The sequence below is a fragment of the Centroberyx gerrardi genome, chromosome 11, assembly GCF_048128805.1.
Source record: "Centroberyx gerrardi isolate f3 chromosome 11, fCenGer3.hap1.cur.20231027, whole genome shotgun sequence".
NCBI lineage: Eukaryota > Metazoa > Chordata > Actinopteri > Beryciformes > Berycidae > Centroberyx > Centroberyx gerrardi.
The window spans coordinates 20,006,920-20,030,835 of record NC_136007.1 but is presented as its reverse complement, the minus strand read 5'-3'; the positions used below and the strand labels follow the sequence as shown (position 1 = coordinate 20,030,835).

General features: G+C 43.1%; 4 protein-coding genes across 6 annotated transcripts; 2 read left to right on the top strand and 2 right to left on the bottom strand.

The window, feature by feature from the left end:
- Window positions 1–1,826: 1,826 nt before the first annotated feature.
- Window positions 1,827–6,651, top strand: ppm1nb (protein phosphatase, Mg2+/Mn2+ dependent, 1Nb (putative)). The gene is made up of 6 exons (XM_071919129.2): window positions 1,827–2,302; window positions 2,684–3,255; window positions 5,570–5,687; window positions 6,092–6,206; window positions 6,331–6,394; window positions 6,535–6,651. The coding sequence occupies exons 1-6, from the start codon at window positions 1,897–1,899 to the stop codon at window positions 6,583–6,585; spliced, it is 1,326 nt and encodes a 441-aa protein (XP_071775230.1). The 5' UTR covers window positions 1,827–1,896; the 3' UTR covers window positions 6,586–6,651.
- Window positions 6,652–8,995: 2,344 nt separating this feature from the next.
- Window positions 8,996–10,674, bottom strand: kcnk12l (potassium channel, subfamily K, member 12 like). The gene is made up of 2 exons (XM_071919134.2): window positions 10,290–10,674; window positions 8,996–9,999 (listed from the first exon to the last, which is right to left on the bottom strand). The coding sequence occupies exons 1-2, from the start codon at window positions 10,672–10,674 to the stop codon at window positions 8,996–8,998; spliced, it is 1,389 nt and encodes a 462-aa protein (XP_071775235.1).
- Window positions 10,675–13,069: 2,395 nt separating this feature from the next.
- itpkca (inositol-trisphosphate 3-kinase Ca) lies at window positions 13,070–17,916 on the bottom strand. The gene is made up of 7 exons (XM_071919130.2): window positions 17,853–17,916; window positions 16,168–16,267; window positions 15,793–16,006; window positions 15,008–15,212; window positions 14,736–14,837; window positions 14,577–14,648; window positions 13,070–13,837 (listed from the first exon to the last, which is right to left on the bottom strand). Exons 1-7 carry the CDS (start codon window positions 17,862–17,864, stop codon window positions 13,631–13,633), a joined length of 912 nt encoding a protein of 303 aa, XP_071775231.1. The 5' UTR covers window positions 17,865–17,916; the 3' UTR covers window positions 13,070–13,630.
- Window positions 17,137–22,802, top strand: ccdc61 (coiled-coil domain containing 61). 3 transcript variants are annotated; one of them, XM_078286743.1, is made up of 13 exons: window positions 17,137–17,391; window positions 18,861–19,018; window positions 19,100–19,182; window positions 19,708–19,868; window positions 20,070–20,222; window positions 20,325–20,532; window positions 20,633–20,715; window positions 20,850–21,070; window positions 21,521–21,599; window positions 21,700–21,897; window positions 22,003–22,036; window positions 22,133–22,202; window positions 22,303–22,802. In XM_078286743.1, the coding sequence occupies exons 2-13, from the start codon at window positions 18,871–18,873 to the stop codon at window positions 22,395–22,397; spliced, it is 1,533 nt and encodes a 510-aa protein (XP_078142869.1). In that variant the 5' UTR covers window positions 17,137–17,391; window positions 18,861–18,870; the 3' UTR covers window positions 22,398–22,802. The 3 variants fall into 3 exon arrangements, with proteins under 3 accessions (XP_078142869.1, XP_071775229.2, XP_071775228.2); XM_071919128.2 differs by having other exon boundaries at window positions 20,847–21,070; XM_071919127.2 differs by having other exon boundaries at window positions 20,633–20,733; window positions 20,847–21,070.
- Window positions 22,803–23,916: the final 1,114 nt, after the last annotated feature.

Here is a 23,916-nt window from a genome sequence, read left to right as displayed (position 1 = left end):
ACCATGCTGTGGAACGTTTTGGGCATCTGGATCATACCCCAACTCATAAAGCTCCAGAGGTTTGGTCTCTGCTGGGTTTACCTCCTATGGCAAGCTGTTTCAACCTAATAGTGACAAGTGAGCTTTAGTGATTAAACGTTAAATCAGCTCACCATACACCTGGAGTCCAATCACATTACTATAGCATGATGGGCAGACAGTGTCAGGCCCTCATTCAAATGATGTAATGAATTACAGAGGGCAGTGATGCAATCCTGGCTGTCTGGACAGATTTAAGCAGTTGTTAAGGGAAGGGTGCCAAACAAGAGCAAGTCATGTTGTAATGCAGATCATCTGATAATGCTTGCAAAATGGAGGCTTTTAAAAAAAATAATAATAATTGAATAGCTATATATCAAACAAAAACAAAATTCAAATGTCCACTGATTTTGACCCTTTATTGCTTTAGAATTGATTGTATACCAAATTAATTAAATTAGTTAAAATGTAGGCTAACCCTAACACTAGTGTCTTTTATACATAGAACATATAAATATATAGTATTGTTCCTTTGTTTCTTTCTACAGATTTGATACAGAGTTTAGGGGTACAGTAGTATTTCATCCTCAAGACAAATTTCCAAATATTCATATCACTTTAAGCACGATAAAGAGAAGCCTAATGTATGTCAGGACATATAAAAGCACATATAAAAAAACCTGAAAAAAAGACTGATATTTAACCCCCTAATTAACAACCCTGACTTTGCTTTATTGCCACATAAATTACCAATACAAAGGATCAGATGAAGACTGGCTGAGACCACACACACACAGTAAATGTGTTGTTGAACTTTTTCACCCTTCAGCATTCACTCCTAACCTGAACCCTAAATATTCAGGTCAAACAGTCAAACTCCAACGTCATCTACCTACATTGTTTTGCTCATCATTGATAGTTGTAGACTGGAAAACATACTCCCTGAAAAGGTTGATCAAAGACACAGAATGAAAAAGTATTATGCAGGACTTTTTTGTTTGTTTTTTAAGTAGGGTTTTCATTCAGAGTACTAATGCAGCGCTGCAGGTCTCCAGGGCTGCCAGTGTTGGTGGGCAATCACTCATGAATTCCTATGGAGGAATGTGCACTAACCATTTTTAATGTACTAAAGTGAAATATCAGTTTACAGGGAGCATCTGAGTGCACAATGAGATTAACCTTTTTTCTTCCCCCCACTTCTTGCTGTCTGTTTCTCTCCTCTTCCCTCAGCCAGCCGCACATGTAGCACTGCATGCTAAATGGCTGACAGTCCTGTAATCCACAGCAGTGGAAGCCCAGTAATCCAGGCCGATCAAAGGTTGAGATTAGCAAAGATGTGGGAGGGGCGGAATGAAAAACACAGTCGCAGATAAGAGGAGAGCGAGGGAGAGTGGTGGAGCGGGGCAGCTCAGACATGACAGCGGTGATGTATGCTGCGCAGGGATTGGTGCACACAAATAGCCAGCCAATCACAGAGGAGGCAGGGAAAATAACAAGGCAAGGGGAGAGCTGGTAAAAGAGAGAAGAGCTATGAAAAAAAGGGAGGGAGAAGGTGAAATAAAACAGCAGCACGACAGAGGAGAGACAAAACAAAGAGGAGAGGGAAGGATGAGCAGAGGAGAGAGTGCAGATCAGTGAGAGCGAGAGGAGAGAGAGAGGAGAGAGGAAGGAGATGAGCAGGAAGAGGGGGGTGAGCAGCAGCCAGAACAGAGAACATCCATCAGCTTAGGCAGCCATGCTTTGAGCCCTGGAGCGGCAGGGCTACGCAGACACGGCACAGGCCCAGCATCAGGCCCAGCTCAGCCCTCCGTCCCCGGCCACACACATCCGGCAGGGACCAAAAAGAAGATTCCCACGCACCGGCTGTGCACACGAGCCATGAGAACAGCCAGGAAGGGGAGCGTGGAGATGCCCGCGTTCGTGCGGCAGCTGGTGAAAGAGACGGAGAAGAGGGTCAGCTCCTTCTTCAAGGGGGGCCGCGGAGGAGCAGGGGAAGGAGAGCAGCCGGGCGAGGGGGAGGGGGAGGAGGTCATGCCCAGCCCCTACCTGGACCGTCCCGTCCTGGACAAGCTGACGGAGGAGGGCTGCTCCCGCTGGGGCCTCACCTACGCCCTGGGCAGCATGCAGGGCTGGAGGGCCAACATGGAGGACTTCCACAACTGTGTGCCACAGCTGGGCGGCGAGCTGGCCGACTGGAGCTTCTTCGCCGTGTTCGATGGGCACGCCGGCAGCAGCGTGGCACAGTACTGCTCCCAGCAGCTTCTGAGTCAGATCCTGGCTACAGGTGAAACACATGGAATTGAAATGAATGAATGAAAGTGTTTTATACTGCAGTCATTCAGGCTCGCTAAGATATGATCAAATATGCTGGAATAGAGACATTTTGTAAGAGAACAGGAATCAATGATTCATTGCAGTGATGCTCAGCTGTGTTTGAGATATGTTATTCTTGCAGCTAGTAAGTTTTTCTGCTTACAATGTTAGACAGGGGAGAGAGAGAAGAGGGAGGAAAGCTTCCTTTTATTAGTCATCAACATCATGATTGATCATTTGTCGTTTTATTCTGTGAAGATGTGCTGTTATATATTGCTATGATTCAGTATATTCATGGGACTCTTGGCTTTAGACAACACTAAGTGTTTCAGCACTGTATTTGTGCCCCCAGGTGGCATGGGCCCAGAGGACGACCCTGAGAGGGTGAGGGGAGGCATTATAGAGGGCTTCCTGCAAACAGACAAGCACCTGCACACTGTGGCACGCCGGGAAGGCTGGGAGAGGGGCGGCACCACCGTGGTGGCCACTCTCATCTCGCCGTGTTACATCTACTTTGCCAACTGTGGCGACTCGAGGGCCATGCTGTGCCGGTCTGGGCAGGTCTGCTTCTCCACCGAGGACCACAAGCCCTACTGCCCTCTGGAGAGAGAGCGCATCGAGAGCGCCGGCGGCTCGGTGTCCCTCCAGCGGATCAACGGCTCCCTGGCTGTGTCCCGCGCCTTGGGGGACTTCAGCTACAAGGGAGCGGAGAACCGGTCGGCCGGCCAGCAGATGGTCTCCCCGGAGCCAGAGGTGTGCGTGGTGGAGCGCTCGCCAGCGGACGAGTTCCTGGTGCTGGCCTGCGATGGAGTGTGGGACACGATCACCAACGAGGAGCTGTGTGCCTTCATCCACAGCCGGCTGCGCGTCTGCACCGACCTGAGGGACGTCTGCGCTCAGGTCATTGACCTCTGTCTCTATAAGGTCAGAACCTCTTCCTGACGTTAGCTGAAGATAGGTGGACATTCACAAGAATCAATGTAAATATTATTTCAGCCCCTTTTAATTGGACAGTGGACTTAGACCCTGGTAAATTCTACATAGAGTTGAATAATCCTTTTAACTTTTGATGAAAACAGAAAAGCCTCTTAGTTTAAAAATGGATTATATCATTTTACTGGGCTGTGGATTCTACTATATAATAATGTAATCCATTAAACTATAACTGTGTTGAGTTGGTTGGCTTGATCTGAAGTCTGCCAGGGTCATTCCACTTTTTAAGAAAGGAAGTAAGCTTGATCAAAGTAAATACGGACTGTTTCTATTTAGTGCAGTATGTCTAAGGTCATTGAAAATATAGTTTTTTAACAAACTAATACCTGACTAATACCTGATCACCTGATCATCTGAATTTTCAGACGGGCTTTTGACAAACTTACTCCACTGACACCTGCCTTTTATATCTAATGGATTTTATTAGAAAGGAAGTAGATAAGGGAAAAATCTGTGAGATGGTGCTGTCAGTACAGCGAGTCATAGTATCTCACTGTCTAAATTCAAAGCTATTGGTCTTAACAATGCTGTGGTCAGTGATAGGACACAAGTTCTGAATATTGGGAGGATTGTCTCAGCCTGGACAGAATGGGGTCCCACAAGGGAGTGTATTGGGTCCACTGTTTTTTCTCTTGTATATAAGTGATCTGAAGGCTGCTTGTCCTTGTGATCTCTTTTTATATACAGATGACTCGGCATGACTGGTTTCTCATGAAGATAAAAGTAAAGTTGAAAGTATATGTAGTGCAGATCTACAGAATATCAGCAGATGGATGTCAGATAATTGGAAAAAACAGAATCAGTAGTGTTTGGCACCAGGATGAAATTGAGAATGTCAGCTGGTTTGGAAGTTAAAGTGAATCTGTGCAAAGATTCAGTCAAAGGACTCAGTCAAATACTCAGGATGTATGCTGGATAGCCATATGTCAGGAGCGGGTCAGGCCCAAACACTACTCACAAAAAAGAACCAAAGAACAACCCAAGTATTTTTTAGCCAGAATATCACATTTTTTAAGATAGAAAAGTGATGGTGACTCTAGCTGGAGTTTTGTTTCAGCCTCACTCTGACTTGCCTGCTGGTCATGGTACAATACTCTGACAAACTACCTTAAAAGTAAAATGCAGACCCGTCAGCACAGGTTAGTAAGGACTCTTCTGGGTGTTACTATGACGACTCATCTTGACCGCTCTCACTTTGAGAGTCTCGGACAGTTGAGAGTTGATGTTCGAGTCTCTCAGGTTGAACTAATGGTACACAGGCTATTGTTCACTGTGCTGTCCCTAAATACTTAATGAATTATTCCAGACCAGTGAGGGAGGTTCACAATTATTCCACTAGGAGCAGCTCCATTGATTTTATTCCTCCTAGATTAAAGAGCGGTTCGGGAAGGACACGTTTCAGTTTACAGCTGTGGAATAGCTTGCCAGGTAGCTTCAAGACTATCAACAGTTGAAATAGCTTTATATTTAAGCTCACAGATAGTAGTTGGGAAAAGAAAGTTAAACAAAATTCAAAATGAAATTCATGATCATAAGTCAGTTATTTTGTTACTGGTGTTTATTACTGATGTGAATTAACGCATTTTCGATCTATTGTTGTTTGTATTGATATGAGCCTATAATGTATGTTCATCTGTGTGCCATTCTAGCCATTGCAGATCTGCTGCCCCATTCCCTCCACCTTTCCATCTTATCCAAAAGGACCACAATGGAAATAAGCTCTTGAGCTTTATTGTGTTATCCTCACCCTTTTTGTTTTAACTTATGTATATCTTCTATGTGAAGAACTGTACATGTGTTATTAAGTGAAATTTGTCAAATAAATTCCATCAGTCAATCGACCATCTTCACAGAACATCTTGAGGTCCTCAAGGAAATGAATATTAGAAATTGGGTTTTATTGCCCATCTTATATTCTCTCTAGAGACGAAGCAAACGAGCACATCAGGATAAATATGGGCCCCATGTGTGCAGTCTGTCAAGCTGCACTCGATTTGTCCGTCATGTCTGTCGTGTCACACTGTTATGCAACAGGGCTTCAGCCAATGGCCTGAAAATGTCACTGTTTCTTCCACACTTCATTTACAGTCTCTAGGAAATGGGACACTGGCGTTCACATCCTTGAGGGGAAAATGATCTTATTATTTCTAGGACGGTTGGTTCACCCAGACTTAAATAGTGTTTCAAATGCTGACGTGTGTGAGGTCGGCCATCAGCTCTCACCTCCACTGTCTCTGCTCCACAGGGAAGTCTGGACAACATCAGCATCATCCTGCTGTGCTTCCCTGGCGCCCCCCAGCTGTCAGCAGAGGCTTTACACCAGGAGGCCGAGCTGGAGGACCTGCTGGAGTCCAAAGTAGCAGGTGCAGATTTATGTGGCGGTCACTCTTGGACACTCCCATACTGTCATGAGTGAATCATTTTAGCATCATCATTCACCGTGATGCCAATTACGCATTCAAGAAACTTGTTTTTGTCAGGGTTTAATATTGAAATACTGAAATCCTGTTGTTTTCTTGTGGTTTATTTTTTGTGGTTCAAGCACATAGAGCTGAAACCCTTTTGTACTTGTCCTGGTTTATTAGATCATGAAAACCTGTAACGATTATTCTCATACAAAGATGACTGTTTGTAGACCATCAAAACCTATTCTCCATCTTCATCATTTACAGTCTTGTAATCCTGGATCTTGAATCCTGGATTTGCTACTAACCGAATGGGCTCATATATTTGCTTCTGTGTTTTTGTTTTGTGTGACATTTGATAGAGATTTATGAAGAGCTGTGTGCCAGAGGGGAGGAGCCTGACCTGCTGTCTGTCCTCACAGTCCTGGCATCCACTGTCATCCCTGGATTACCTCCAGGTGGAGGCATACAGAGCAAGTAAGAGACTGAAAATATGCATGCGTGTGTGTGTGTGTGTGTGTGTGCACATGTGTGTGTGTGTGTGTGTGTGTGTGTGCATGCGTATAGGAAAATGACATCATGTTATGTCTGTGTGTTACAGGAGAAACTGCATCATTTCTGCTTACTATCAACAAAGAGAGATGCACAAGCCCACACTACCCAATGTAAGTAAACATATATATAAATACATTAATACCATTGTATACATTTGTACCATTATATACATTTGAAGGCATGTTATCTCAGTATTAGGCAGTATGCACACTGTTTTCACCATTATTTCCTCTGTTACCTGTATTTCCAGGATTTGGGAGCGTCCAGAGAAGCCCAGCTAGGATCCATGGACAGATTATAATTAATGTCAATACTAAAAGTTTTCTTCATGTGTCGAATTTGACAAAAAGGGAGACAATGAAGAGACTGTCTGGGAGTTTGTCTCCCATCATGCTAGTAAGCAACATCTTGACATAACAAATACAATGCAAAAATAAGTGTAATAAAGCCTGATATGTTTTATATTTATACAAGGATATTTTGTAAAACTTGCTCAGAAATATTGACCCAGCAACAACCCTCTGCCTCAAATTCAATGAACAAGATATAGATGATAATTTTAATTGATATACTGTAAAATTGACCATCGATCAACCTATTGTGAAATTGTACATTTTCATAGGTATTCTGTTGTATAAAGATCGGAGATAAAATAAGGAATGTTACTATGTGGGGTTGTATTTCAAGTTAATGTTTTAAGATTAGAATTTAACAGTAAAAGTTAGATTTTTAATCTGTTACCTTTCCTCACGAGGGAGGGAAAGTTTCCTTCTTCCTTACTGACTGAAAACAGCTTGTTAGCATTGTCTGTGTTCTGCGAGCCACAAGCTAGCTTGTTAGCTTGCAGCTAACAATATCCATTTGTTTCAACAGAGAATGCTAACAATGCTATTTGGGCCAGCGGATAGGAATGTAGAAACTTTTCTTTTATCCCATAAGGGAGTGCAACAGACTAAATTTTTAATTGTTAAGAAACTTGTTAAAGAGCAATCAAAATGCAATATATAGCCTACTATTCACACATACTTTAATATGTTTAGAGATATGTTTAAAAGTATTTAAAAAAAAAAAAAAATACCCCAAAAATATATGTGTACTTGTAGATGACATTCATTCAAAATATATTTTGGACAGTGAAAATACATACCTGAATGAAAACATATATATACATATATACAAGTATATCCAAAATTTGTTTTGACCAATCAAATGTGTTATCTACATACACATTTGTTGCCATTTTTTCTATATTTGAAACATATCTCTAAACATATTCTGAAGTCTATGTGAAATGTATTTTTTCCGTAGGAGTTGGATGGTATGTACAGTGCTGCCTTACTTATCTTTTTCAAAGTAGATTGGACATGTTGTGACCAGACTATAGGAAGAAAATGGAATGAAAGGGACAGAAAGTTTATCCACATCTTACTGCATTGTTGTATGATTTAAATTAGTAATTTCCTTACATTCTGTGTATAGACATTACATGTTAAGAGTCATGATTGTTTCCAGCCTAAATAAAGATTATTTGACTGACTAACTGCCGCCTTTTGAATACTCACATAACTCACTAAAGCATCACGTTATATTTTTGACATTGTTTTGATAGCAGCAACAACGAAGACATTTTTTCAAGCATGCCCACTAGAAGAAGTCTCCCTATTAAAACTGGTGATTTTGCCTAGACTCTCCAAACACTTTGATGTTATGTTCAATGCACACATGCGGCATAGAGGATACAGAATGACACTGAATGAATTAAAAAGGATTATCTTTGCATAGGAAAGGATCTCCTCCAGACAGCCGGGCCGGACCGACATGAGAGCCTGCACGGTGCTCTCCAGACTGCTGATGTGAGTGTATGACTATCTCTACAGCACTTATTAACATAAGGACCTCCTCCACGGGCCCCATGCTCTCTATTCAAACTCCCTTGTATCTCAATGATTTCATGATTACTATGAATTTCAATGACATACATTGATTAAACAAGAAGGGCGCCTTGCAAGCAATCAACAAATTAAGATGTCTCGTTCGCAGACCTCATGAGCCCCTACAGTGTGTTCGAGAAGCTCCATTCAATTATGAAACATGGTTCAAATGTTATACATATTCAGCGAGTTGTCTAAGAGGACTATGAGACGTTATGGCATGATGCTTATGTGTGTATGTTCGCTAACACTGACGACCACCTCACTCGCATACAGTCATATCGTCGAGGGGCTCGGGGGACATCTGCCGCACTCTTAAATCAGCCATTCTCTCTAAGTGGTCCTTCACTGCTTTCTCTATCTGATTGCCTACCGTATGCGCCAATCACTTCAGTATATAAAACCCCTCTTCACAATGATGTTCTTTAAATGATATGCGTCTCTCCACTCCCTCTCCCCACAGAACAAAATATGAGCAATTATTTGAATGTCCATGTTGAATCCATGTTGGAGGTCTGGTACTATCTGCATGGACTTCCTCTGTAATTGCTCTAGGAAAGAGGCGGTGAGCAAAGGGCACTCGCAAGGAAGTCGTTCTTTTCTCGTAATTTGATTTTGTCATACTGAGGAGACAAATGATTGACTGATTGACTGACCAATGATTGATAAAATCAGTCAATAAGAGCATAAGTTGTTTTGGAGCTCCAATATACAGAATCCAAAGTACTGTACAGAACAATATCAGTGTCTCGCCAATGTGCTGTATGAGTCTCTGTGGCGCTACCTGTCCACACTGGTTTCCTGCAGGCGATTATTCATGATGCCCAAGGCGCCCACACCCCCAGAGAATCCATTTTGGTGGCTGTAGCTCTGCTGCTGGTGAGCGGTTTCACTCAATTGCTTCTGCAACAGAGCCAGAGACACCTTATTGGACACCATGAATTCATTGACAGAGATCATCTCTCCTGACAGACGCCGGCCCACGTACACCCCATCAGCCACCGGCCCGGCGTCCGTCTCGCTGTCACACACCGTCTCCACCGACCCGTCCGTGTAGCGGTGTCTCCCGGCGGGGCAGTGGGACGAGAGCGGCTGCACCTTGTTGCATTTGAAGCGCTGCCGGCCGAGCTGCGCGGGCGGAAGCCTCCGGTTGGGGCGTTTGTTGTGGAGGCAGGGGCAGCACAGCCACCAGCAGCCTGTCGCGCAGCAGGAGCAGGGCTGGTGCCGCCCAGGGCAGGCCAGCTTACCCAGGATCCAGTTGAGAGTTTGCTTGATGATAATAGAGATGACGTTGAACAGCGAATAGATGCAGCATACTCCCATGAGGATGAAGAGGCAGTTCCCGAAGCGGTAGGCCCCCTGAGCCTCGTACTGCTGTCTCTGGCTGCTCACCAGGTCCCCGAAGCCGATAGTGCTGAAGGCCACGAAGCAGAAGTAGAGGGAGTCCACGTAGCTCCAGCCCTCCATGGAGCAGTAGAGGGTGGAGGCGCTGCATGCGATCACCACCGACGCCACTCCCAGGATCAGCATCACGTAGTAGACGGAGGGCTTCCACCCTTCCAGGCTATCGTCCTCGTCGCGGGGATCCTCCCGGCCCGACATCTCCCCCTCCCCGGCGCACCTCAGCCGGCGCTCGTGACACCAGCGCATGATGTAAGCCAGCATGGTGATGATCCTCTCCAGGAAGAGGTTGAAGAAGAGGATGGTGGCGGCGCAGCCAATGAGACCGTAGAAGATTAAGAAGATCTTTCCAGCTATGGTGGCTGGAGTAGTCATGCCGAAGCCTGGTGAAGAGAAGTACAAAATAGAAGGTCAAGTCTGGATCTTCAAAAATGAAGGGTCTGTATGAGTAATACACACCCGAGCTGAGAGAGGGGGATAATTTCTCTCTGAAATTAGGATGGAGTCACTGATTCAAGAGTAATGATTACACTACACACACTTGAGAAAGTTTCTCACTCAACCTCTGACTCACACACTCGTTATTCATCACTACCCCAGCTGACATCTATTTAAAACAATGCTCTGGAGTTTGTACCCATAAGTGACATTTGAGAACTTTTTTAAGGCTTACCAATAGTGGAGACCACTGTGCCCACAAAGTAGAAAGCTCCAGAGAAGTCCCAGCGGGGCCTCAGAGCGTCCACTCTGATCCCGGCTCCGTTCGCCTCCTCATACTGGCGCAGCAGGGTGTGCAGGGCACCCAGGTTGACCCTGTATCTCTGGGTGAAGTTGTCCAGCTGCTGTTTCCAGAGGCGACGGGCTCGGAGCTCAAACGGGTGCTCCAGGGCTGAGAAGATAGCCGCTCCGCACAGCAGGTAGAGCAGGATGAGCCCGGCCAGCAGGCAGAAGCGGGCGTTGTCTTCGTTCACGGGCAACCTGGAGCAGCAGCAGCAGCCGCCCCCCCCCTTCCTCTGAGCCATGACTGCAGCAGCACAGACACACCACCGCACCAACATGCATCAAATCACACGCCTGCTGTACATACATGCATCACCCACCGCATAAGATACACGCATACACTACTACTACATGAAAGGCGTTCTGTTTTACACATAAGCAAACAGTGGTTCCACATTTGTCTCCAATGTCACACAACCACAGGTTTGAAGACTTCTTGTCATGGAAGCAACAGAGAGCGGCTGTGCTGATGCAGAGGGGTGAAAAATCATGACTCTGAAGACAATGTAGCCTGTAAACAAAATAGAAGCAACAGGCTTCAATACATAGTAGAAGGATGTTTTGTTGTGACTCCTATTCAAGCAAAATGATCTTGAAGCATAATGTACAGACATTAAACACCACAAAAATGTGACTGAAATTATGCTTGGCTCATATTTTTATCAAAATACAATAAAGAAGTTCATGATTATTTCACCTTTAATACCTGATCTCTAGACTAATAAACATTGCAAATTTAATATAACATTTTAGTCAATAGCCTTATCTGAAATATAACATACAGATCAGATATAAGCAAAGTAAAGAGCAATAAAAGAAAACCTGGTCCAGTTGATAAGAGTGTCCGCTGCTGGTCCGGTGCGCTCGTACCATGGATCTGCTGAACAATGACCAGCGAGAGGCGGCGTCTTGTTTTTCTGTACAAAGTGAGAGGCTGTCTGATGTTTGCTCTTTCATCATGTTGACATCATCATCTGCCTACCCGCCCCTCTCCGTCTCTCAGCACACCTTGATTGGTGCAGTAATCTCTTCATTTCAAAAGCGCCATCCTTCCCATCCAGCCGCTAATCAAAGCTTAATATAAAATCTACAGGGAGAGTACCAGTGACATGAATTGTGCTTGAATTAAGATAATTGATCCTTCAGCCGCTCAATTACGTCTACCGAGTAGTAATTAAATCTCATTAACAGTCAGTGTTGATTTGACACTGAAGTCCTAATTGATGTACAGCATGGACTGTGACTTTTCTCTGCGTAATTGATCTTTCCCCAGTTCTTGTCTGTGTAAAGAACAGAACGTCTCTTTTTGTTGTTGCAGACAGCGTGGGAGGATTTGTTGAACATGGCTATCAGTTTCTCTGTCTGTCTGCTCGTTCCTTTAATCTTGGATGGTGCAGGAGGTATAAGGGCAGGGGTTTCCTCCGCCCGGCGTCTGATGACTGAGTGACAGGAGTGGACAGGTGTGGAAGACAGAGATCACATCTGCCTTTATCTCAGCAGTCCATCCTGTATCAGGTGTTGGATTTTACAGTTTCCCCACTAATGAATATTATGCTCTGTGTGTTTCATTCTGCTCTGCTCAGGTTCTCAGTATTACATATCAGTCACTTTAACATGATGTTTTCATTCCACTTCATGAATTTGACATGTTATAGGAAGTACTGATACCTGCATGAAATCCATCACAAAAACACTTTTTCTTTTTTTTCTCCAGATGATGAGCTTGAATTTGTGCTTGGTGACGCTCCCAAAGAAATCAAAATGTTTTATGTCGATGTTCATCACCAAAGATCACATGTTAAATTTAATTTAATTAGTTGTCAAGATGTAGGCTACAGAAAGCCAAGACATGGAAGGGGAGATAATTACCAAAATCCACTAACTCTCTGTAATATATGACAGCAAACTAAGCACATAATTCAGCTAATAGCATACAGTTGATCTGATGGATGAAATATAAACACAGTATAATCCACAGTCCTACAGTCTACTAGTTGGTCTCCAAATAGATGAAGCTGAAATACTGTATAGTAATGTTTCCTGTCATGGTGGTAAAATGCAGTGCGCCATTAGCAGCGTCAAACAACATGTATTTATTGCTTTCAGTGCATTTGGGCCTCAAGAATTTGACTTGTAGTTGGAACATAAAATAAACATTCTAGAACTTTTATAGCCCATCATACAAATATATTACAGGAATCAAAAGCCCAGAGAATAAATTTCAATGTGAAAACAAGATCCTCAGTCCAATAAAGCTATTAAAATATGTAGAGAACTTTGTGGACTCCACAGTTGTGCCACATTACTTGACAATGATGCCCTAGGCCAATTAGTGCAGAAAAATGTCATTAGAAAGTTTGCAGGCAGCCTGCTGAGGTCACTGCAAAGGACTGTTTTCTAAAAGGTGCAATTTAATTTCTAACTCTGATAGATAAATGGTAAAACTATTTTACAACCTTATTACCAAGTCATTATGGTAGAGATTGTTCTCATAACAGCACTTCAAAACACCATTTAAATATACTTATCCAAAGCATAATGAATGTAAATGCAAAGGATTACTAGACCTTACTGAATGGTGAAGAAAATGTGAATTTGATTAAAGAAAAAGGCAGAAAACAACAGGCCACCAGTGTTTATTTTTGCATCATAGTCTTAGCACCATTTCGCTGATACAATGTCATCTCCAAACTACTGATCATTTCAAGCCAGCAGGGACGGGCGTCTACTTGGCTTATAATTGCTGGTACGTTGTGTGTTCTGAGTCGGCCATTTCAAGCCAGCAGGGTCAGAATTCACTTTAGCCTGTTGCTGTAGAGACTGATGGTGAGGCTGGGAGCTGGGCTTGTGCTGGGATGTGGAAGGGTAAGTGTAGCTGCAGTGTCAGTGTAGTGTAGGGGAGTGTGGGTCAGGGATGACAGAATTTATTGATGAGCCATCAGGGAGTGTTGTGACATCAGTGCTTATATATTGCTAAAAGTAATCATCAGTTAAACATGTCCTTATTGTTCTTTCTTAATCAAACAGGCCTTCCATTTTTTCCACCGACACCCACATACTGATGTCCATTATTTTCTAAATCCCTATACAGAGTTCACCTCCAAGATTTCAACATCATAACTGTTTCAGGAGCCAATCCACCTGCAGTCACAGCCATTCACTCATGTACAGTGAAGGAAGGATTGAGGGTTTTGAAGTCAGAGAGTGAATTTCCACACAGTGTCAGAGTGGCGGTCAGGTGAGAGGCAGGAGGCTGGTCAGGATGTCGATGAGGTTGTCCAGACCCCACAGGTAGCCGTCTTCCCGGTTCCCCTCCACCCAGGGAGTGCGATGGTCCACGGAGAGGTGTGGCGGCAGAGCCACTGTCTTCCCAAAATCAATCATCCAGACCCCCGTTTTGCCTGATCCGTCATGCACAAACAGTAAGGAGCTGCCCACTACCTGCAGAGAGACGAGTGTTAGTGCTGTACTATCGAAAACCTTAACCTGCCCTGTCTACTTCTACATTAGTGATTTAGTTTCCTACATTTCCCAGAATGCCTTTCAACAACCCCCAGTGAACGTGCCTGAACTTGTTCCATTCAGCTGTGGGTTATACGTATGTGTAGGTGGAGAAAGCAACAATGATGCAGATAGGGATAGTAAGAGCAAGAGAGCGAGTGTTTTTCAAGTCGAGAAAAAGTGACAGTTGCCCCCCTTAATCAAAACGCAACATGTCTTGCGGCTGCATTGCATTCTGGTCTATTGAGGCTACTGTCAGTGGAGAAATTGATCTCTGCCTCTTCTACGATGGATTTCTCCCTGTGTGACTGTTGAACATCGGTGCAAAATGGCGTCTCTACAAAGAAGCCCTTGCTCTTTGATTCTGAGGGACTGACACCAAAACTTGACTTTACTGTTGATGTTTTAGATAGTTGAACATTTTTCTGCTATTAAACTCCTTTGTAGCTGCACTGGAAATATCTCAACGTGACGTCATCTCATCTAAGTTTGGCTAGTTATCCACAGAAATAAGAAAAATCCAACACCAAACAACAAAAAGAGCCCAGAAATGCAAGGTAAATCGCCAGATAGCTGTTTAACTGTTTTAGGTTGGATTTTTCCTTTAACTTTCTAACATCACATTCAAAACATCTGATACACGGTGGTTCTGGTTCAAGAAAAATGTAACGCATCTGACCTCATGCGTTCTGAAGAAGTCTGACGTCTCCAACACCTGCCGCAGCTGTTTGAGCCGTCTCAGATAGCCTCTCTGAAGGGAAACACAGAGGATTTACAAGATAGAGGACAGGAATCACAACTCTGGAGGTGAATTAAAGACAATGAAGGTCGGACTCACCACAATTTGTGTGTTGGAATCAACAAAGTCTTGAAGTGCTTCCATCACTTGCTCTCTGCTTTTGGTCCTTTTGAAGTTTGTTTGACATACTCCATTTGCCTTCTGCAGAGGAAATTAGAGAATACAGAACTAGAATACACAATTTGATGGCATTCATTTTTCCAGAGCACAACGGCTCTTAGCAACTGTATCCTATTTTGTTCATATCAAGATGAATCAATGACTGGACAAGACCGTCTTTGCCTGATCTCGACCAGAGCCTTGGAGCTCACCCTGACTCCCTCGATGCGGAAACCCATTGTTGTTGTGGAGCTCAGGGTCTCCCTCCACTGCATGTATCTGGTTTTGAGAACCGCCTGCTGGGCTCGCTCCTGCGCCGTTGGGGCCTCCGGGTCCACAGCCACCATCTTCTCGTACATGTCCTTCCGGGGCTGGGGCCGTTCCTGTGCGATCAGCAGCTCCTCCTCGAGGTACGTACTGCAAGGGACAGCGCCTCATGAGCCTCTGTCACTCACATATAGATTGTATTTGGAGCTTTTTATACGGGTCACAGATGGACACTCTCCTTTCACATGGGACAGTAAATGTGAGTCTAAATGATGTTCACTTGATTAAATATTCAGAAATAAAGCTTACATTCTCCAGGAACATCTATTTTTTTCTATCTCCACCTACTGCAACTCTGTTTTTGCAATGTTATGTCTCTAAATTGCAATTACAAATCTATATGTGTTTTATATCGTTGTATAGAACAAACACTTCACTATCAAAATACAAAATTTGAGCCCAATCTGAGTTTCCATCATTAACTTACATGGCTTTATGCACCCCATTGTCCCTTAGGCGAGAATTGGTTTTGTACATTTATCCACAGATTTTTCCCTCTTGCAGTAAAATATCTTTTATTGTCAACATCCCATTTTGTAAAGGAGAGACTTTAGAGAGTTTCAAAAAGCATGATTTGTATGTCAAAAACTAAGACCTTTTGGAGGATTTGCTGCTGCACTATATGTCTACTCTTTCAAACTTGCATGCAAAAAAATGCAAGAAAACTCACCGGCTGCCCATCTTGCAGTCCATAATGGCAGGTGTGTTGAAATGGGTCAGCAGGTTGTCCATCATATTGTAATCGTGCTCATCCCGCTGCACCACACCATGGTAAGTTGGCACAAAGGGCTTCAAAGTGTCGTCCATCAGCTTCTGGAAGCACTGCTGCTCCCCCTCACAAAATCTCTTCAGCAGCATACCGTATTCCCCAACATGGAAGCTCCCTGCAAAACCCCTCAGGGCAAGAGTTCAGAGTAAAGACCAGGCATTTTTTGTTGGATAAATGCAGCCATACTTCCATTAGTTACTAGTGAGGAAGTTTTTGATACAGAAAGGAACCCGCTGATGAGCAAAACACAAGGTGAGAAAGGCTAGATGAACAAACCTGCATGTCCGACCACTTGCAGCCACTGCTGTGGTTTCTTGGGGGGCATGGAGAGGGGAGATGAAGTCCCAAGGCTTCTGTGTTTCTTCCATGTGGAGCTCTGCATGGGAAGAGCAGTGGCGCATGTTAGACCTCAAACAGTCATTCTTCAGCATACATGCCTCCGAGTTACATTCCTCTGCTGGCCGTGTTTTTCTGCGTCTCCATACACAGACAGGACCTCAGACTTCAGACTCAGTCACTCAACAACTTTTGCCTTATGGGTGAACGTCTCCATGGAAACAGCCATTCACCACGGGACTGAGTGAATAGCCTACATGTAGAGGAGGGGTTCGACTCTGATCTTATGCAACAGGTGCACACACTCATCAAACATTTACAGGCAGGGCTTGTTTTGTACGGAGCTATACACACATAAAGACATACATACAATGAACACACAATCACAAGTTGAGCACACCGAGATGTTGAGATGTTTACTGAAGTGTCAAGACAGAATTGTGCATAAATTATGATATGAAATATAGAAAGATGTCAAAAAAAGGTCAGTGGCATTGTGTTACAGATTGCATTAATTTGTGACATTTGCAAAATACAAATGACAAAATATACAAAAGTAATTAAATTAATCATCATATATCATATCATATATCATATCAAGTAAATTAAATACATACATTGGTATATCCTGGGATTTCTCAGGCCCAAGGATCTGGACTATAATGCAACATGTGTGGTTTATATGTGCTTGAAGGGGAGAGTAGTATATATGACAGAAATGCAGGGTTAGATTGGATTTAAGATGGATAGCTACTAGTAATATTATTTTTTATGTTGTGACGTCATCGTGTACGGTGAAGAATGTGTGTGCCTTTTCAAAACCTGTGGAGGGCAGCGATATGCCATATTATAGAAGAAGAAGGAGAAGAAGAAGAAGAAGAAGAAGAAGAAGAAGAAGAACAACAACAACAACAACCAGAAGAAGAAGAAGAAGAGGAAGAAGCAGAGGAAGAAGCAGAAACAGACGAAGAAGAATTAAACGTTCCCGGTTGTCGTACCGCTCTGCTCGCCAGTGGCGGTGGCTTACAAACTGTTTTGAACCGAGTGAAGGCGTACCAGAAATCAAGCGGTTATCTCATTGTATTCAACTTTAAACAATGTTTTTCAAGCCTTAGCTATTCGCTGACACGTTACAACAATTCAAGCTCATCACTGCAACGAAGGGTAACGTTAACGTATATTTGCTTTTGCTTACGCATTTATTCACATGGAATAACGTTATGTGGTTCGCACAGAGCTAGCTGCTATCAAGTCAATGTGTGTGACGCTAACTAGTAACGATAGTGTGCATGCTAACGTTAGCTAACAGACAGATAACGCCAGCTAACTCAGATGTTAACTCTAGCTAGATGACTTTATTAATAATAGAGCCATAGAGGATGCATCTCTGCAACCCGCCTTGGTCCATTTCCTAAAGCGAACCGTTTATTGTAGCAAACTAGCTAAACAAGGCAAGACTCCCACCGTCACTAATGTTATCTATGCATGCACAGTTAACGCTGAAGTAACACAGATTTGTGTCGTTGTCTCTCTGGTTTTGCATGGGAGAGAGTGACGTTAAAGTCAAAAGCCAAATCTAGCAGTTTAATGGTGCCTCGCTTAGCGACAGAACTTAAGGTACATACCTCGTAAAACATGACTTAAGACCTTTTCTGAATCGTTAGGGTCTACTGGTAAATTCGGCATACATATGATCCACCAACCACAACTTATTTCAATAAAATGACACCTTTTGAAATTGACTCGATCTGCTCGCTACCGCCCCCTACGGTGTATTTTGGTGGGAGCAGATTGTAGGAATACCCAAAATGTTTAAATTGTACTGATAGATTTTTTATTAGAGTTTGACTTTACCTCTTATGCAAGGAGAGAAAGCGAGAATGACATGTATCGCGGCTGATTTTAACATAACTGTTAAAAATGGCAATTGCAAGCCCTTTTTCCTGGTGACTTGACACTGGCCACTGGAGGCTCCATGATATAGAGAGAAAGAATAGTTGTTGTGCCACAGCAATGGGTGTGAAATTATGTATATATTATATAAGACATCCTTCCAGGTTGTAAGTTGGTAACCCTATATCCTCCTGAGCTGTGGAGTACTTGAATGTTCCATACTGGATCCCATTTTATTATATATTTGTAGACACAAGTCTATATTACTTATGTCAATCAGATGAGCCGTATATTGTCAGAGTGCTACGTACCTCTAAAATGTAATCATGCATCAGGAAGACGTGTCAAAATGCTAAGGGAATCCGATGATATAGTGAAAATGATTTTCTATAGCTTTTTGACAAAAATGCTGTGGGTTTTATTAACTACTACCTACTAAAATAGAGATAGAGAGAGGGTTGCCACATAGCATGTCCTCTACCCAATTGTGATTATTGTCAAAGAAAAGACATGAGGGGGGAATTTTCAGACATTATTGGTCTGACTTAGAAGGCCCCACTAAAAAGTACTTTTTATCTCAAGGTAATGTGGCTTTTAGCTTGTTCCTCTCAATACATAGCCATACAAAAAGGTTGTAAAATTGTTCACTAGCACTACTTGGCTGTTTTACTTTAACAATTTAGGGGGTTACTGACTTGAATTGCTTGTAATTTATAGAAATCTTTTATACCCCAACATAGGCCCAGAGCGATGGAGGTGGGCTCAGCGGTGCTGGAGGATATTGTATTTCGAGGTGTGGAATTCACTGTAAAGATAGAAGTGGAGAAGGGTTTGCTGATTGTCGAGATCTCCGACGCAATGACAGCTGATCAGTGGAGGGGAGAATTCGATCCTGCATGTAAGTGGCATATGATTAACATAGACTGAATGTCATCACAGGCACAAATAGACCCACTCAAACTGTTCCATTCTTTTATAGACATTGAAGACCTCACCCGCAAAACTGGCAACTTCAAGCAATTTCCCATTTTTTGTAGCATGTTGGAATCTGCTGCCAGAAAGGTAAGTCTAATGCTGAAAAGTGATAGTGAATGGACTAAAAGGTGGTTAAAGATGATGGCCTCCAGAATTAAGGCCACTTGGATCATCCTAAAGTTCAATGCACACTCCACATTTGCTCAGTCTTTCTTTCTCTGTCATAGTGGAGGCTCAACACTGTTACAATACTATATTAAATATGCATAAACTGCTAAAGTCAAATGTTGATTTTGAATGCTTTGTGTGTTGGGCTGGGAATGAAAAAATAATATAAATTCAGGAGGCCAAAATCTTACAGGATTTTCAAGGGTCATGGAAAACTTGGAAATTTAACCACAGTGTGTCAGGCATAAAGAAAGCATGTAAAATAAAACTTGGACGGTTCTGAGAAATAATAAGGCTTTGGGCATAACTATATCTTAGTTTTTGTTTTTTTTCCTGAAATTGATTTGCTGCATGAAAATTATAGTTAGACTTTAGAGAGCAGGTATATGCTGATTGAATTTTGCTAAAAAGAGTGGGAAACCTGTTGATGTACTTTTTCTGCAGATGAGTGATTCTGTTACCCTTGACCTCCTGACCTACGCTGACCTGGAGCTCCTACGTAACAGAAAAGCAGGGGTTGTCAGTCGTCCTCGTGGACAGCAGCAGTCGCCTGCTCTCAGTGCCAAAAGATATCTCATCCTCATCTACACTGTGGAGTTTGACAGGTTTGTGTCTCTTCTCAGTCCGCCACACAGCTGACATAAGATCACATGTTAAACATAATTGGGACAGACTTAGGTGACGCCCTTTTTTAGCCACAGAAATTGCTTTTCTGTATATTTTAATGCATGTGGTTTGTGTCTCTGTATTTTGTCTGCGTGGGTGAGTAACTGGGTTGAATTACTGACAATATTTTGTATCTGTAGGATACACTACCCCTTGCCCCTGCCCTACCAGGGGAAGCCTGATCCAGCTGCTCTGCAGAGGGAAATCAGAGCCCTGAGGACTGAGCTCAACGCTGTCACCTCTCATGGAGGTCACAAACCAGCAGAAGTAGAAATACAGCGTCTACGAGCAGAGTTGGTTGCGTTTATCTTTATCACCATGGGCTGTGTTGTTCATTTAGCTTTGCAATTATGAGGAAATATGGGGCTTTGCTGATATCCGTTACTGTTTTCAAGGCTGGTTCTGGTGAAAGAGGAGAAGGAGGCCATGGCCAAGGCTCTGGCGCGACTGCAGATCGGTGGAAGTGGTTCCACAGTGGGAAGAGAGGAGTGGAGGGTGAGAGACGTGGTGAGGACCCTGGAGGAGCAGCTTGTCAAGGAGAGGGCCAAAAGCCAACGGTCTGCAAGCAAGAGAGGCCAGGAGCAGCGCCTCCTAATGGAGCAGGTGGAGCCTTCCTGCTTCATAGTCCAGTTAGTCAAAATGAACTCAAATTGAAATGGATTTCTGATGTGTCTTTCTGTTGTTATCCATCTTTTGTTCCTAGTTGGAGGAGCTCAGGGCATCAGAGTGTGCTCTCCGAATTCGTGTCAAGAGTCTCACCAGTGAACTGGCGTTACTACGGAGAGGGTTAGACAATCTAAGCATGTATATCTTTAACTTCTTTCTCTCTCTTTCATTCATTCACTTACAAAATGTTCTCTACACTTTCTGACCTCCCATTTACCTACTTAGCACACGCCCTGTTTGTGTGTCCGCAGCAGACTGACTCCTGTTATGTCCGGACACATCGGCTCTCGGTGCGACGGGGAGGTCTATCGCTCGCTGTCCCGTGAGAGGAGGTCTGGGCACGGGACGGTCAGGGCTCGCTCGGGCTCGAGAGAGAGGATAGAAGATAGAGTGCAAAGGTCCGAGGAAAGAGGAAGAAGAGCAGACTCCTCAGGGCCTCGTGCTCGCGTCCCTCGGCCGTCACCCTCTCCCACAGGTACTGGCTTTGATACTGCGTATTCCTGATGTTGCTAAGCACAGCCCCTGTGCTTAGCAACATCATCGTGACTCTCATTAGTTTGGCATAATTAAAGTAGAGGCAGATCGATAACATTACAGCATTCGGTTCAGTTCTAGTCAGCATTATTGGCACCCTTTACACTTTTGTTGAGTCTGTATTTCTTCTAACATAAGGCAAAATGTAAAAAAATGAACTTTTGATTTTCAGTTTTCCTGAGTCCTGCCAATTTGTCCTATTTACTTCCATTAAATAATAATGTTGCTTTTTTTCAGTAATGTCAAATCTTAAATGATGCTTTGCAGATCAAAATCTTTTTGGGAGAAATTGTCACTTATCAACCACATTGCAAGGGGTATCGGTAAAGTTGAGTCATGCACTTAAGTAATGTATATTTTGACCTCAATATTCTCACCCACACTTTTTCAGGATCACGGGTGCCACGCTTTGACCCAACCGCCTACATCCAGGACAGACAGCGCAGACAGAAAGATGCAGATCTCAAAAAGTTTGTTCCCTTTTTTTTACCCTTTTCCAAACAGCACACCAGTATTTGATGTTCTGGCTGCTTGGGATCAATAGTTTTAACACCGTGTCTCCCCTGTCAGACAGAGGAAGGTCCGGAGGGACATGCTGACATCACCCGTTGTCCCTGAGAGGGGCCGGTCCCGCTCAAGAGAGGCGTATCCTCAGATGGTCAGGTCTGGCAGCAGAGGCAGGAGTTTATCCGTGGAGCGGAGGAGGAGCCGGCACTCCTCCGAAAGCTCACTGGTGGACATGGATGAAATGGCCAAAACTCTGTTCAGGTGAAGTACTGCACTGCAATGAAGTTACTGTGATGGAGGAAGCAGATGCTTTTTGTTGTACCTCAGCTGGTTATTTTAATCTTTTATGCTCATTTGTGTTTTCAGAGGAAGAAAACAGACGTATAACGGCCCTAGTGCGGTGAGTGGCATGGTATTAACATTACTCAGGTTTACTGTAGATCTTCACTTGGTCTCTCATATGTATGTTTAATGAGTGTTGTATCTCTATTTGTAGTCTAGAGGAAGCCTTTTGACCAGGAAACCACTATGCAGTACTCCCACACGCAGGATGAAGTCAGACAAAGGTAACCCATCGCAAGTCTGCTAAACTCCAAAAAGAGCCTTCAAAATATCTAGCCGCTATATAATAATTAATTGCTCACCATTTTATTTTCCCAACCGCAGAAAGCTCCATAGACACAGGTGCCGAGCTGTCGGAAATTGATGCCAGGCTGCAGGCGCTTCAGGAATACATGAGGGACTTGGACACAGGACACTAACGACACGCTACTCAAGACAGAGACTTGGATATTTTCTCTGACAACCGCGCAACTCGGTGCTCAGGCCAGAGCCATGGATTTCTTTTTACTATCACAGACTAACAAAGGCCCACATCATGATACAAACATGAGTGACGGGTTCATAAAAACATCAGTGTGTTCATGTCAGTGACTCTATCTGCCTCTGGAAGGTTGGGCTTCCCGTGTCTTTGGCAAACTGTGTTCAAACACTGTGAAGAGCTACTTTTGTGGACTGAACTTACACTTATTTTTTTTTTATATACGAACGTTTTATTAACTTAAAAGATGATTGTGTCTGTTAAGTGTAGCATACCTTGCTCTTTTACACCACACCAACCCCAACAAACTACAGTGGATATATGGATGTAAAAACTTGGCAGTACCTGAGTGTTACATCAGTCTGTAAATTATATTTTATTTGAATCCTTTGCCAACTTGTTGATGTTTTTTTTTTCTTGGCTTTTTTTATATATATATATATATATATATATATATATATATATATATATATATATATATATATATATATATATATATATATATATATATATATATATATATATATATATATATATATATATATATATGTATGTATATATGTATGTATATATGTATGTATATATATATATATTATATGACAACATGAGTCCTTTCGTGTTCCAAATCCTTTATTTAGGAAAACACTACATATTTCACCACAGTGGGACTGGGGGTTGGGGGGCATGGTGGCTCAACGGCTGGTCAGCGCACAGCAAGAAGGTCCTGGGTTTGAGTCCAGGACCTTCTTTCCTCCCACAGTCAAGTCAAGTCAAGTGGATTGGAGACTAAAATAGCCATAGGTGTGAATGTGTGTGTGTGTCTGTCTGTGTTCGCCTTGTATTGGACAGGCATCAGCAACCTGTCCAGGATGTTCCCCTGCCTTGTGCCCAGTGCATGCTGGGATCCCGTGTCCCTGAAAAGGAATAAACAGGTAAAGGAAATAAGTGAATAAATGAATTTCACCACAGGATTTGGAGCTTGTGTGTCCATGTGTTTCATGGTTCAGATCAGGGATTCCTTTCCCATACAGGAACTTTGGACTGACTTTAGATATTTTATTCATGTATGTACAAATCCACAGCTGTTTGTAACTGACAAGAAACTTGTGTATGCAACACTATATATTTATCTGTGAATGTGTATGTAGTTTTTCACCTTTTTTCATACACATGATTGTGGTGAAACTATACCAAGTTTTATGCATGAAGATGTGCACAAAGGTTGGGCATGGTAATCCTGTTAAAACCTCTATTTTAAATGGGAAAAATGTGTCACAATAAGAAAAAATACATTATAATACATTATTACCCTTAAAAATTGTGTTTATAAGAAATGCATACTCTGAATTAGGACATTTCCAGACACGCACATGATCCTTGCCAGGCCTGTATATTCCACATTGCTCTCCCCTTTGCATTAGCATAAGTTGAAGTGGAGCCCAAGGGGAACCTTGAAGGGT